Source organism: Cervus elaphus, chromosome 19 (assembly GCF_910594005.1).
Source record: "Cervus elaphus chromosome 19, mCerEla1.1, whole genome shotgun sequence".
In the NCBI taxonomy this organism is placed as follows: Eukaryota; Metazoa; Chordata; class Mammalia; order Artiodactyla; family Cervidae; genus Cervus; species Cervus elaphus.
In genome coordinates, this window is record NC_057833.1 from 75,373,130 (window position 1) to 75,388,250 (window position 15,121).

The following is a 15,121-nucleotide window of genomic DNA, read 5'->3' on the forward strand; positions in this document are numbered from 1 at the left end:
GAATTAGAGTTGGTGGAAATACACAGCCAAGTAAAGTAAATATTATTGGACTGCTTGAAGGACGATAGAGCAAAGCAGAGGATGAGCCATATGACAAATGGTCGAATCCTGATAAGGTTGCCAGTAGAGCATTTGCTGAAAATAGAGATTCTGAGATTACCAGTACTAATGTGACCTGTGCCTCTAACGGACGAGAAACCCAAGGGACAATTAAGCCTTGACTTGAGTGGGTCTGCAAACAAAACTTCATCTGCAGGATGAAGCTTAGAGGAGTAGGAAGGGAACTGTCTGCTCTCTGATGATCGGAAAGTCCCTGAACAGGAGGACATTTTAAATTATCTTTCCTTCTACATCTACTCCTTACTTGCTGTTTTATAATAAATTATAGAATGAGTATGTTTTACTTATGTGCATATTAAACAGACCTGGACAAACTGGTAAAGTTGTTTACATCAAAGAATCTTCAGCTCTTTAACATCACACTCAGAGCTGAACGCATTTCCTCTAAGATCAGGAACAAAACAAGAATGCTCACTGTCACCACTTCTATTCAGCATAGTATGAAGTCCTAGTCACAGCAATTAGACAAGGGAAAATAGAAGGAATCCAAATTGGAAAGAAAGAAGTAAAGCTGTCACCCTTTGCAGATGACATGAAGCTATACATAGAAAATCCTAAAGTGAAAGTCACTCATGCTGGACTCTTTGTGACCCCATGGGCTATGCAGTCCATGGAATTCTCCAGGCCAGAATACTGGAGTGGGTAGCCTTTCCCTTCTCCAGAGGATCTTCCCAACCCAGGAAATGAACTGGGATCTCCTGCATTGCAGGCAGATTCTTTACCAACTGAGCTATCAGGGAAGCCCCCAAATCCTAAAGACATCACCAAAAACACCTCATCAATGAAATCAGTAAAGTTGCAAAAACATAATTAATATATAGAAATCTGCTGCATTTCTACACACTAACAGGAGCTATCAAACTAACTAATAAGCTGTCAGAAAGAGAAAACAATCTCATTTACAATTACATCAAAAAATAAAATTAAAAACCTAGGAATAAATTTAACTAAGGAGGTAAAATACTTGTACTCAGAAAACTGTAAGACACTGATAAAAGAAACTGGAGACCAACACAAATAGATGGATAGATACACTATGTAAATGGACTGGAAGAATTAATATTGTTAAAATGACCATTCTACCAGGACAATCTACAGATTCAATGCAATCCTTATCAAAATAACCAATGGCATTTTTCACAGAACTAGAACAAAAAATTCTAAAATTTGTATGGAAACATAAAGACCCCAAGCAACCAAAACAATCTTTAGAAAGAACAAAATTGGAAGTATCATACTTCCTGACTTTAGACTATACTACAAAGCTACAGTAATTAAAATAGCATGGTACTGGCACCTAAACAGACACATAGATCTATAGGACAGAATAGAGAGCCCAGGAGTTAACCTACACTTACTTGGGAAATTAATCTATGAGAATATACAATGCAGATAAGTCAACTTTTCCGAAAAATTGTTTCGGGAAAACTAGACAGCTACATGCCAAAGAATCAAATTGGTTAACTCTCATGCCATGCAAAAAAATAAGTTCAAAATGGATACAGACTTAAATGTAAGACCTGTAACCATAAAACTTGTAGAAGAAAACATAGGCAGTGTGCTCTTTGAAATTGGTCTTATTAGTATTTTTTGATATGTCTCCTCAGGAAACAGAAACAAAAGCAACAGTAAACAAATGGGACTACATAAACTAAAAACTTACATCATGAACAAAATTATCAACAAAACAAGGCAACCTACTGAATGGGAGAAGATATTTGCAAATGATATATGGTAGGTCAGTTGGTAAAGAATCTGCCCGCAATGCAGGAGACCCAGGTTCAATTCCTGGGTCAGGAAGATCCCCTGGAGAAGGAAATGTCAACCCATTCCAGTATTCTTGACTGGAAATTCCCATGGACAGAGGAATCTGGTGGGCTGCAGTCCGTGGGATTGCCAGAATCAGACACAACTTAGCAACTAACCCACCACATATCTGATAAGGGGTTAATATCTAAGACATACAAAGAGCTCATACAACTCAACATCAAAAAAACAAACCCAATTTAAAAATGGGCACAGGATCTGAATAACCCTAAAAATGATGCTATCAAAATGTTGCAATCAATATGTCAGCAAATCTGGAAGACCCAGTAGTGGCCACAGGACTGGAAAAGGTCAATCCTCATCCCAATTCCCAAGAAGGGTAGTACTAAAGAATGTGCTGAGCGTTAGACAATTGCATTCATTTCCCATGCTAGTTGGGGTCGAAAAGAGTCGGACACGACTGAGCGACTGAACTGAACTGAACCCGTGCTAGTAAGGTCGTGCCTAAGAACTTGCATGCTAGTCTTCAGCATTATGCGAATCAAGTACATTAAGATGTACAGAATGAGTTTTTAAAAAGGTACAGGAACCAGAGATCGAATTGCCAACTTTCACTGGATCATATAGAAAGCAAGGGAGTTCCAGAAAAACATCTACCTCTGTTTCATCAACTACCCTAGAGCCTTTGACTTTGTGGATCATAACAAACTGTGGAAAGCTCTTAAAGAGATGGAAATACCATACCATCTTAGCTGTCTCCTGAGAAACCTGTATATGGGTCAAAAAGCAACAGTTAGCACCCTGTATGGAACAACTGCCTGGTTCAGGATTGAGAAAGGAGTACCACAGGGCTGTCTGCCGTCACCCTGTTTATTTAATCTATATGCTGAGCACAGCATGAGAAATGCTGGGCTGGGTGAGGTATAAGCTGGAATCAAGATAGGCGGGAGAAACATCAACAACCTCAGATATGCAGATGATAGCACTTTAATGGCAGAAAGCAAACAGGAACTAAAGAACCTCTTGATGAAGGTGAAGGAGAAGAGTGAAAAAGCTGGCCTAAAACTAAATGTTAAAAAAACTAAGATCATGGCATCCAGCCCCATCACTTCATGGCAAATAGAAGGGGAAAAGCTGGAAGCAGTGACAGATTTCCTCTTCTTGGGCTCTAAAATCACTGTAGATGGTGACTGCAGCCATGAAATCAGAAGATGATTGCTTCCTGGCAGGAAAGCTATGACAAACCTAGACAGTGTGTTGAAAAGCAGAAACATTACTTTGCGACAAAGGTCCATATAGTCAAGGCTATGGTCTCCCCAGTCGTCATGTACAGTTGTGAGAGCTAGACTGTAAAGAAGGCAGAGTGCCAAAGAATTGATATCTTTGAACTGTGGGGCTGGAGAATACTCCTATGATTCCCTTGGACAGCAAGGAGATCCAACCTGTCAACCTTAAAGGAAATCAACTCTGAATACTCATTGGAAGGACTGATGCTGAAGTTGAAGTTCCAGTATTTTGGTTACCTGATGCGATCAACCAACTAACTGGAAAAGTCCCTGATGCTGGGAAAGATTGAGGGCAGGAGGAGAAGAGGGCATCAGAGGATGAGATGGCTGGATGGCATCACTGATGCAATGGACATGGACTTGGGCAAACTCTGGGAGATGGTGAGGGACAGGGAGGCCTTGTGTGCTGCTATGCAAGGAATTGCAAAGAGTCAGTCATGACAGGACAGTTGAACAACAATATACATAATGGAATACTTACTGAGCCATAAAAAGAATGGAATTTTGCCATTTGTGACAACATGGATAGACCTAGAGGGTATTATGCTAAAGGAAATAAGTCAGACAGAAAAAGGCAAATACAGCACGTTATCCCTTGTGTGTGGAATCTAAAACACAAAACAAACGAACAAACGTAACAAAATAGAAATAGTTACAGATACAGAGAACAAAGAGTGGTTGCCAGGTGGAAGGGAGGGAGGATGAGAGAAATAGGTGAAGGAGAGTAAGAGATTCAAACTTCCAGCTACAAAATGAATGAGTCATGGTATGAAATGTACAGTGTGGGGAATATAGTCAATAGCTAGTTGATATCTTTGTATGGTGACATATCAGAACTAGACTTACATGGTGATCATTTTGAAATGCATAGAAATATTGAATTACTACATTGCAACAGATACTAACACAGTGTTATAGATCAATTACACTTCAAAAAGAAACAAACAAACATAGAAAAAGAGATCAGATTTGTGGTTACCAGAGGCAGGAGTGAGAGAGGGGGAATTGGATGAGGGTGATCGAAAGGTACAAACCTGCAGTTAAAAGATGAATAAGTACTAGAGAGGTAAGATGTATCATACCTCGTATGTATCACAACATAATACATATAATTAGCCCTGCTGCACTTTATACATGGAAGTTGTTAGAGAATAAATCATCAGAGCTCTTATCCCAAGGAAAAATAATTTTTTCTATTTTTAAATTTTGTATCTATATGAGATGATGGATGTTCACTACACTTATTGTGATAAGTATTTCACGATGTATGTAGGCCTGTGTATGTGTATGCATGTGTTCAGTCATATCTGACTCTTGGCGACCCCATGGACTGTAGCCCATCTGGCTCCTCTGTCCGTGGGATTTCCCAGGCAAGAATACAGGAGTGGGTTGCCATTTCCTCCTCCATGGGGATCTTCCTGACCCAGGGATCAAACCTGGATCTCCTGCATTGCAGGCAGATTCCTTACCGTCTGAGCCACCAGGGTAATCCCTAGTCATTTTGTTATATACCTTAAACTTCTACAGTGCTGTATGCCAGTTATCTCTCAATAAAACCGGAAGAAAACATTGTTTTTAAAGAATCTTTAGCTCTTGGATAGTATTGGTCTCTCTAGGTTATTATACAAACACTGAAATTAGAGTGAAAATCATCATAATTTTTAGAGTTCATTTTCCTTGGTAGACACTCCAGATGCATTAGCTTCTGGGAACAAAGTCACACAGGTTCTTAAGTGAACAATTCAAAATGAAAACATTTAAATGTCTTTGAATTTATATCTATCTCCTGTGATTGCTTTTTAAAATAAAGTGTGTTCATATCTCCAAGCTTCGCAAGTGGAGCTGTGGTAAAGAGTCCTCCTGCCAATGCAGGAGACACAGTAGATGTGGGTTCAGTCCCTGGGTCAGGAAGATTCCCTGGAAAGGGAAATGGCAACCCACCCCAGTATTCTAGCCTCGCCAACTCCATGGACAGAGGAGACTGGTGGGCTCCAGTCCATGGGGTCACAAAGAGTCAGACACGACTGATCTATGAAGCCCTCACGCATGTTCATCTTTTCATGTTTTTGAATGATGTGCATGATGTTTATAGGTTCTGTGTTTTTTCAGTTCAGAAGCAGAATCTCATTGAGCACATCTGGTTTTACGGAGCCATGAAGTCACATCTTGGATGAGCTTTATTAAAGACAATGAATCTAGAATATGTGCCCTCCCAGCGGTGGACGTCACGTGCCTTGACTCACTTTGAAAACTGCCTCAGAAAACCTGGACAGTGTCCTTCCATCATTGTAAGAATTTTACACAAATTGTGAAGATGATTCTGTACTCCAGGAAATCTCTGGGGCATGGGCTCGTTTCTGTCTCTTCCAGGGCTCTGCTGTGCTGTGTTCAGCCACTCAGTTGTGCCCAACTCTTTGAGACGCCGTGGACTGTAGCCTGCCAGTCTCCTCTGTCCAGGGGATTTTCCAGGCAAGAATACTGGAGTGGGTTGCCATTTCCTCCTCCAGAGGATCTTCCTGACCCAGGGATCAAATCCACATGTTTCGCCTCCTGCATTGGCAAGCGGGTTCTTTACCACTGAGATATCAGGGAAGCCCTATCTCTTCCTGAGTGAGTGAGTGAAGTCACTCAGTCGCGTCTGACTCTTAGCGACCCCATGGACTGTAGCCTACCAGGCTCCTCCCTCCATGGGATTCTCCAGGCAAGAATACTGGAGTGGGTTGCCATTTCCTTCTCCGGGGGATCTTCCCGACTCAGGGATCGAACCCGGGTCTCCTGCATTGCAGGCAGACGCTTTAACCTCTGAGCCACCAGGGAAGCCCTAAAATTATCTGTATAGAGTCAAACTCAGAAGTGAGACCCTAAATTTCAGTTTTATTAAAAATTAGGAAGTCAATAAAATTTAACCAAAAATAAAAGAAGAGGAGGCAGAACCCACTAACAGTATATACTCTGTTGTATTTGTATAAGTGAGCCTTCAGGGGAATCTTAGTTTTTGACAAATTTGAAAACACATAAGAGCTCCTGTGGCTTCCAGGGCTTGGATATGACTCATAAGACATGAATTTCCTTTTGCTCTGAACGGGCTCCGAGTCTTACTGAATTTAATAGCTAAACCAGGTGTTTGTCCAGCTCGGAAAAACAAGCAAGCAGGAGAGCTGAAAACTGCAGCCTTCTCCTTGTCTCTGGGCCCCTGTCTGCCCTTCAGTTGTGTAGGCGGCGACGACTCCCCCACGGGGTAGCCCAGGGCTCCTCCTGCCTGAACACCACAGGCAGGAGCATCTTATTTCTCGTATCTTCCACCTGGTTCTACAGGCCCCGCACCTAAGCGGCCCCGAGAACCGCATCAGCAGCTTTGCCCCACTCTCTGTGCATTCACCTGCTGGTGAGAATCTTAGGGATCTTTAAGAAAGAGAACCATAACCCTGGTTGTTTTCTGGTTGTACTGGTTAGAGGGTCGGAGAGGGGCTGAGGAAGGCTGTGGTCACCAGAAACATCCTAACTGGTCCTTCAACCCAGGGCCCGTGTCTGTGGGTCTGAGGACCCCCTCAAGGGGCAGCCAGGCCCACAAGTCCCCGCTGACCTCCAGCTGCCTGGCCTGCCCTTGGCCTGGGGTCTGGCATCCAGGCGGGCTGGCACTCTGAGCTGTGTGCACCAGGCCTCCAACCTCCCCTCCCCCAGCCCTTCCTGCTCAGGCCCGGGGTCATGTCCAGGCCTCCTGCTCAGCACAACATCGATTCCGACCCTTCCAGCCCAAGATGCTGCCTCCCTCTGCCCTAGACTTGGGGTCATCAGCAGGCTCAGGCCAGCCTGTGCCCAGGCTCCCCCACCCCACGAGGGAGCTCACCCAGGGCTCCAGCCAGAGCCTCTGAGGGTCCCACCCTGTGCCATTGAGACCCTTGGAGCTGCAGAGGCACAGAGGCTACAGGGTCCTCGGAGGCCAGGCAACCTTGACCTTGACCTACTCCTTAGGAAGCTACCCCTTGGTGAGCTTCCAGGTCCCATTGATTAAACATGGATAATAATACCCAGGGGCTTCCCTGGTGGCTCAGAGGGTAAAGCATCTGCCTGCAATGCAGGAGACCTGGGTTTGATCCCTGGATCAGAAAGATCCCCTGGAGAAGGAAATGGCAACCCACTCCAGTACTCTTGCCTGGAAAATTCCATGGACGGAGGAGCCTGGTAGGCTACAGTCCATGAGGTCGCAGAGAGTTGGACACAACTGAACGACTTCACTTTCTTTCTTTCTAATAATACCCAGCCTGGCGCTGATGAGGGAGCTAAACACCCAGCCAGCAGGTCCTAGTAGTACCCTCCCCACCCCTATTCCAGGAAATGAAGCCAAAGACCCGCCAGGGCCCTCCCCACCCAGTAGCACAGTTAACCCAGCAGTTTCCCTGATAAGGACTACCCTCCCCCAGGGCCGTGGCTGACACCCTGCTGAGACCCTCCCCAGCCTACCTCCAAAAGAGGACCCTTCCCCTTGATGCGGCCCTCCCACCCAGAGCCCAGCCTGTCCCACTGGCCAGAGCCACTTAGATACCCTGTATCTTGTAAACTCCTGGCCTCCCTCATCGGCCGCACCACTTGTCCCCGGCCACAGGCCTGGTCCCCTCCATACATCTCTTGGGACCATTTCAGCCTCCTTTCACAGGCTCCCTGCAGAGGCCTCTCCCCATCCTGGGGCACAAGCTGGGTGCTGGGCTGAGTGCTGGCCTGGCCCCACCTGGCTTTACTGGGCTATGGCCCCCACTCCATGCCAGGACCAAACGTTTCTCCAAGGACAACCTGCTCGGGGCTGCATCTTCTCCCTGAGCCCCGGCGCTGGCTGACTGCCTGGTGTGGCCCTGAAAGGAGAGCCCTCATGCTCAGGGGCCAAATGTGGGGATGGGGGGAAGCAGGAATGTAACCGTGACCTAGAGACAGCCTTCAGAGACTTAGGACCCGGAGCTGTCAGCCCATCATATGGGGATGCTGCAAACCAGAGATGCGGATGGGGGCCTGGGAGCCTGGCCCAGAGTCAGCCCAGCAGTCAGCGGCGGGGGGGCCAAGACCCCCTCTCTGCACAAGAAATGTAAATGCCTTCTGGCCAGGACAAGCCCACTCCCCACACTGCACCGCAGAGGAAAGACCCTCAAACAAAATTTTGGATGGCCCTCCAGCCAGGTAACCCCCACCAACGCACGCACACATACAAGTATTCATACATTCTTCACAAACACCCCCCCAACACACACGAACACTGACACCTTGTCATACACAAACACACATGCACACACAGGCTCCCAGCTTTCCTGCCACTTCACATGCAACCGCTGACACACATGCACACAGACACGCACACAGACACGTTCTCATATACATGCAGGCACATTGTCACATACAAATGCACGTGTACACAGACACCTTCTCATATACATGCACACGTGAACATACATGTACACACAGACTCCCGGCTTTCCTGCCCCTTCTTCTCCCTCACTACCTCTCCTTCTGGCCTGTGCATTCAAATCACCGGCAGGATTTTATAAATGCTGACTTCGCACATGTTCCCCCATGAGAACTCCACCCTGTTCTAACCCCTGGCTCGGTCCCGCACTCAGAGTCAGAGACCCCAGGGTGCAGCGTCTTCCCAGTCCCCCAGGCCAGATGCTGATCCTCCCCACCCCGAGATCCAGATGCCCGGAGCCTTCTCCCCAGCCTCACGCTCTGCAGGGCGGTCCCGCACTCATTCCACGCGGCTGCCAGGGTCACGTGTGTGCTGTTTCGGTCACTGATGTTGCAGGACGGCTGCCCCAGGTAGAGCGAGGACTCGGGGATGCCCTCCTGCTGCAGGAAGCGCCTCTGGATGACAAGGGCCACCTTCTCGATCTCGCAGAGCACCCTGACTGCCCCAGTCAGGTTCAGCCGTGGGGACACGCCCTGGGAGGCAGGGAGGGCACCTTGCCCAGAGGTGGCTCCAGCTCCTGTTGGGGTCGGGGGCTGTTGTGGGCCAGGGCCCTGGCTTGTGTTGCCAGGAGAGTCACCTGCAAGGCAGGAGGAGACAGAAGCATAGAGTGGGTCTGTGTTAAGGGTCAGCCACGTGAGCCTGGCCAGCGGGGTGGCATAGGGCAGGAGGGTATGGGCAGAAGGTGGACAGCAGATGAGAAGCATCTGCAGCCACGCATGGGGAGCTCACACATGCCAGCACAGCTGCACACACATGTGTGTTGTATGTTCCCGCCAGCCCAAGCAGCTGGGCACGCCCTGGCTCACTTTTGCTGCCATGGCCAGGGAACTGTGGGGCCCTCTGCCCTCCCAGGCTGACACTGGGCGTGTGATGAGTCCATGGACTTGGGACCAGCCATCACCCCCGGGGTCCCCTGAGTCTCCTCTGTAAAATGGGTTATGAAAGACTTCTACGGTGGTCCAGTGGTTAAGAATCTGTCTGCCAATGCAGGCGACACGGGTTCGATCCCTGGTCCAGGGAAGATCCCACGTGCCACAGAGCGACTAAGGCCTTGTGCCTCAGCTAGAGAGTAGCCCCTGCTCGCTGTAACTATAGAAACCCACGCGGAGCACCAAAGACCCAGTGCAGCCAAAAATAAATAAATAAGTAAAATGGGTTAATGAAGTTCACTCTGGATCCTCAGATTCCTCACTCCTGCTCAGCTTCCTGCTTCCCTCAAAGCACAGTCACTTTCAACCTCTGGGAGAACACGAGGCTCTGTAAGAACATCCCCCATCCTCTGAGGGCAGACGCAGGACACGCTCAGCCCTCCTGGGGCCTCTGCTACAGACCGGCTCCACCACCCGCCCCCCTGACCCCTGCCATCCCATCTCGAGGTGCTTACCAGCTGCCCGGCCCCGGGCGGCAGCCAAACCCCTGTTCCCAGTGCTCACAGCCTTCTCGTCTGGCCTCATCTGGCCCCGCTGAGCAGCCTGCCCCAGCTCTCCCGCACACCTCCGGCAGGCACTACCTGCAGCCAGCGCAGGTTGTGGGCCTGGACCCCGCCCACCCTCAACAGCTCCGTTCCCACTGCTGCACCCAGCACCACACCCCACCCCGCAGCAGCCCCCTCTGCCAGACGAGGACTGAGCCATCCTTTAACACTGGCGCTAAGACCCCTCTTTCCTGACCACACCCTGACCACACCCATGGGACTGAAACAACTTAAGTGTCCTCTGGTCCTCCTGCTTCTACCTCAAGTAGCCCACATCTCGCATCCCCTGAGGCATCGTGTTCACTCCTGTAAAGGCCTGTCTCCTCCATTTGACCACAGATCCCTAGAGGGCAGGGGTCATCTCAGGGTCAACAGTGAATCCACAAACGTCCCATTTAGTGGAAGAAGTGCTGCATGGACAGTGGGGCTGAGTAGAAAGATTTCCATGTGTCGTTTGTCACACAGACTTGGGTTTTGAAAGATCATCTTTTAGCACCTGAGAGGACACACCTGAGTGGTTGTGTGTGTTTCCTCATCACGGGCATCAGAAGAAGCACTTAGGAGATGAGGTGCTTCCAGAAGGCTGGAGGTGTGTGGGAGGATGGGGAGGTACCAGAACATACATATGTGCACACACATGCACAAGTACACATATATGTATCCACACATGCACATGTGTGGCACACAGATGCACACGCACACTCCAGAAACTTGTGCAGGACTTAAAAATGTGTTGACCTCATTTAGAAAAGATGCACTTTGGGGATGAGTGTCCTTAAAAGAACAGACTATCTGATGGTGTTCCAGACAAAGGATCCTGATAATATTACCTTCGCAGGGTCTTCCAGAAAATTCCACCAGGAGGTCAGGGGCATCTCCCTCGCAGCTGCAGATGAAGGAGCCCAGCGTGTTGCGGCAGGCAGAGCCTGGGGCACAGTCATCCTCCTGGCTTGCACACTCATCGTAATCTGCAGCATTCAGAAAGCAAGACAGGAAACCCTCGTGGGGACCTGAGCATCTCGGCCATGCCACGGTTCACAGCAGCTTGATGGGGAAGGTGCTTCTTGGGGAGTAAAGTTAAAATTATCAAGTGACAGCAAAGATGGCCAGTTCTGGAGGGCTAAAGAGCAGAGTGGCACCTTGAATTTCTACGGGGGATGGGGTGGGAGCAGGTGGCAGAAAGTCTGCTAAGATTGTTCTGGAAGGAGGATTCCTGGACCCGGGGATGCTGGGGTGGGGGAGGGGCACAGCAACATCCCCTCAGCTCCCTGGAGACCAGGAGACAAGGAGGACCCCACCCCCACCCTGGTCTCAGGCAGAGGGACCCAGCCACCCACCTGCTCTCATCTCTACACTCAGTTACTCATCTTATTAGCAATACCAAGAAGCAATACCATTTAGCTTTACTAAAGAAAATGGATAAACATTAAAAGGGCTTGGCAAAGCCTTCCATCTTTATGTTTCATCTTTCATGTACCATCTATTTGGGTCTTTTGTGCCTGTGTCTATTGCGTTCTTAGTATTTTATTACCAATGCAAGTGATGACTCTATATTTGGGATATAATTCTTCACCAGATTGTTGAAATTATTTTTTGGTCTGTTGCTTGCTTTACAATGGTGACTATTTTATTTGATATGAGAGCTTGAATTTTTTTATAGAGGTAGCTATTCCAGTCTTTTTCTTTGCAGGCGTAACCCTTCTCATTCCAAAAATCAGAAAAATATTCATCTATATTGTCTTTGATTTTACTCATCCATGTAACTCTAAGCCTCTTATCATGTATTCTCGGGCCTGGTATGTGCTAAGCATGGAATTGTGTGTCCTCAAAATCTATATGTTGAAGCCTTGACACCCAGCAGGACTGCAATTCGAGATGGGCCCTTCAGAAGATAGTTAAGGTTAGCTGAGGTCATAAGAGAGGGGCGCTGATCTGGTTAGGACTGACAGCCTTATAATAAGAGACAGCAGAGCCCTCTCTCCACACGCATAGAGGAAAGGCCACACAAGGACACAGCCGCAGGGTGGCCCCGACAGGTCAGAAGAGAGCCCTCACCAAAATCAGCCAGCATCCAGTGTCTAGAATTGTGAGACAATAAATGTCTGTTGTTTAAGTCACTCCATCCATGGTTGTTTTTTTTTTTTTTTAACAACAGCTTGAGCTGACCAATACAATATGAGAAGAGACTCTAAACTGCCTCTACTCCCTGCTTTTCTTTTCAATTATTCTTCCTAGGGTCTCCTTGGCAACTGTGCTGGGGAGGAACTCTGGCTGCAGAGAGGGACCTGTCTGCCCTCCCCCATCCCACTTAAGGGCAGCAGCAGAGGAGGAAGGAGCAGGACGCAGAGAGGAGGCAGTGTCCCTGGGCATCCTGGCAGGTTCACCAGAAGATGTTTTCAACCCGCAAACCTTTTCAAAAAACTATAGTAGCAGTAAGACAGACAAGGGTCCTATAGGTTTCCATTTTCATCCCATGCAGGGAAGCCCTTTCGAGGAGGCACATCTTTCAGAAACGAAGCCAGTGTGGGGATTTCACTGCCTCCTTTGGGGAGTGAGTCTCCATCGGGGCCTGGCCTCCGCCTACCCGCTATGAAGGTGTCGCCTCCGACCACCTCCAGCAGAGAGGTGTTCCAAAAGGCAGCCAGGAACGCAGCAGACACCTCCCGAACATCCACGTCTGCGAGGACCAGCAAGGTGAACTCCACCACGATGCTCCCGTTGGAGATGCGGGTCACTTCTATGCGCACCCCGCCTGTGTCCAGGTGCTGAAGCATGAAGGCTGGCAAGGAATTCCGCACCTTTAGAGAAACAGGGCTGGTGAAAAGAGCTGCCCGCTGAGAGAGGAGACAGAGTCCTCGTTCTAAAGTGGCTCCTCTGGGGACTGTGGCCAGCAGCAGGGCTGGCCTTGGGGAAGACATCAAAGCCACGGGTCAGCTCTGGCCTGGTCCCTGTCTGCCAAGGCCCCAGACCCAGCACAAATACCAGTGGAGTCTGAGACAAGGAGCCCTGTCCTCCCCACCAACCAGCCAGTCAGCGTGGGGCTGAGTGCCAAAGCCCTACCCTATGGGGCTTGTAACCTGGAAGGGGGCTCACGAGGGCAGTTAGGATCTGCTGATCACTCTTGGCTCAGAGCCATGGGAGTGGGGGACGGCTGAACGAGTGGTCAAAGGGAGGGACCCCACCTCCCACACTTGGTTTTTTCTAGAACAGTCCTTGTGATTCTCACACTGCAGGACATCCCCCTTTCTTTCTTGCCGCCTGCCTTTCCGGAGACTGCTTCCCTTGAGCATCCTAGTTGTTGTCGTTGTTCAGTTGCTCAGTCATGTCTGACTGTTCATGACCTCATGGACTGCAGGACACCAGGCTTCCCTGTCCTTCACTATCTCCCAGAGCTTGCTCAAACTCCTGTCCATTGAATCAGTGATGCCATCCAACTGTCTTATCCTCTGTCATCCTCTTCTCCTCCTGCCTTCAATCTTTCCCAGCATCAGGTTCTTTTCCAGTGAGTCAGCTCTTAGCATCAGGTAGCCAAAGTATTGGAGCTTCATCATCAGTCCTTCCAATGAAGATTCAGGACTGATTTCCTTTAGGATTGACTAGTTGGATCTCCTTGCTGTCTAAGGGACTCTCAAGAGTCCTGCCCTTATAAGCCTTGCTTATTATTCTATCAGTTTGGACAGAACCCTGTATGTAATGATAACCATAATATTCCATTCTAACCTATCATGGCCTAAATGCCTAGAAAAGTACCCCCATCATATGATGAGATTTGAGTGATCCATATAGCGCAAATCTGCCATGGAAGAGCCCACCTCCATGGTTTGCCCTCATAAGAATACCTCATCTGTGTCTAAACTGCATGAGGTTCAGGCACAGGCTTGTGGATTCCCAGCCTTGGGACAGCCAGTGTGAGCATATCACCCACGAGAGACTGTGGATGCTCAGGAGACCCCAAAGCCTCCTGCAGTCACATGGCTGCCACCATTGTCGTTGGAAGAGCTGGTCTTCTCTATCTCTGTCTCTCTTTCTTTCTTTCTGGGATTTCCAGAGAGGGCTCTGTAGAGTCTTGGGTTAAAGTCACTCTTGTCTGAATTACAAGCCAGTCTCAAAGCAAAGTTCCAAGCCCCTTGTTAGAAAATGACAAAGAAAAAAGCAACACATTATCCCACAACATCCCAAAAATGTGTCCTAATGTCCTACATAGGTGTTAAGTTGCACAGTTATTTGCAATGCAGAAATTCCAGATAGCAAACTGTCCCCCCAAATAGGCAAAAATATGAAATGCTTTTAAAAAGAAAGGTTAATCAAGGAACTTGAGTGGTAAAAAAGCTGTCTCGTGAGGCCACTAGAGCCGTGTGATCTGATCTCAGTGATTGTTGCTTATTGTGATGTGTGTTGTTGTTAGGGGCCTTCCAGGTGGCTCAGTGGTAAAGGATCCACCTGCCAATGCAGGAGACCCAGGCTCAATTCCTGGTTCAGCAAGATCCCCTGCAGGAGGGCATGCCAACCCACTCCAGTATGCTTGCCTGGAGAATCCCATGGGCAGAGGAGCCCGGTGGCCAGGCTACAGTCCGTTTTCAATCACTAAGTTGTCTCTGACTCTTTGCAACCCCATGGACTAGAGCATACCAGGCTCCCCTGTCCTTCACTATCTCCCAGAGTTTGTTCAAATTCATGTCTATTGAGTCAGTGATACTGTCTAACCATCCTCTGCCATCCTCTTCTCCTCCTGCCTTCAATCTTTTCCAGCATCAGAGTCTTTTCCAGTGAGTTGGCTCTTTGCATCAGGTGGCTAAAGTAGTGGAGCTTCAACTTCAGCTTCAGTCCTTCCAATGAATATTCAGGACTGATATCGTTTAAGATTGACTGGTTTGCTCTCCTTGCAGTCCAAGGGACTCTCAGGAGTCTTCTCCAGCACCACAATTTGAAAGCATCAATTCTTTGGCACTCAGCCTTCTATGTGGTCCAACTCGTGATGTGCAACTATCCCAAGGAAGCTGGTGATAGACACGTGAATCAGACCGT

At 48.4% G+C, this 15,121-nt stretch overlaps 1 protein-coding gene across 1 annotated transcript in view; it reads right to left on the reverse strand.

Annotated features, from left to right (window-relative positions):
* Window positions 1–15,121, reverse strand: part of UMODL1 (uromodulin like 1) — a 76,136-nt gene that overhangs the window by 10,290 nt on the left and 50,725 nt on the right. The window contains exons 14-16 of the mRNA XM_043873662.1: window positions 12,681–12,894; window positions 10,927–11,064; window positions 8,880–9,199 (exon numbers count right to left, since the gene is read on the reverse strand). Coding sequence (XP_043729597.1) covers window positions 8,880–9,199; window positions 10,927–11,064; window positions 12,681–12,894 — 672 coding nt within the window. The remainder of the gene's footprint in view (window positions 1–8,879; window positions 9,200–10,926; window positions 11,065–12,680; window positions 12,895–15,121) is intronic.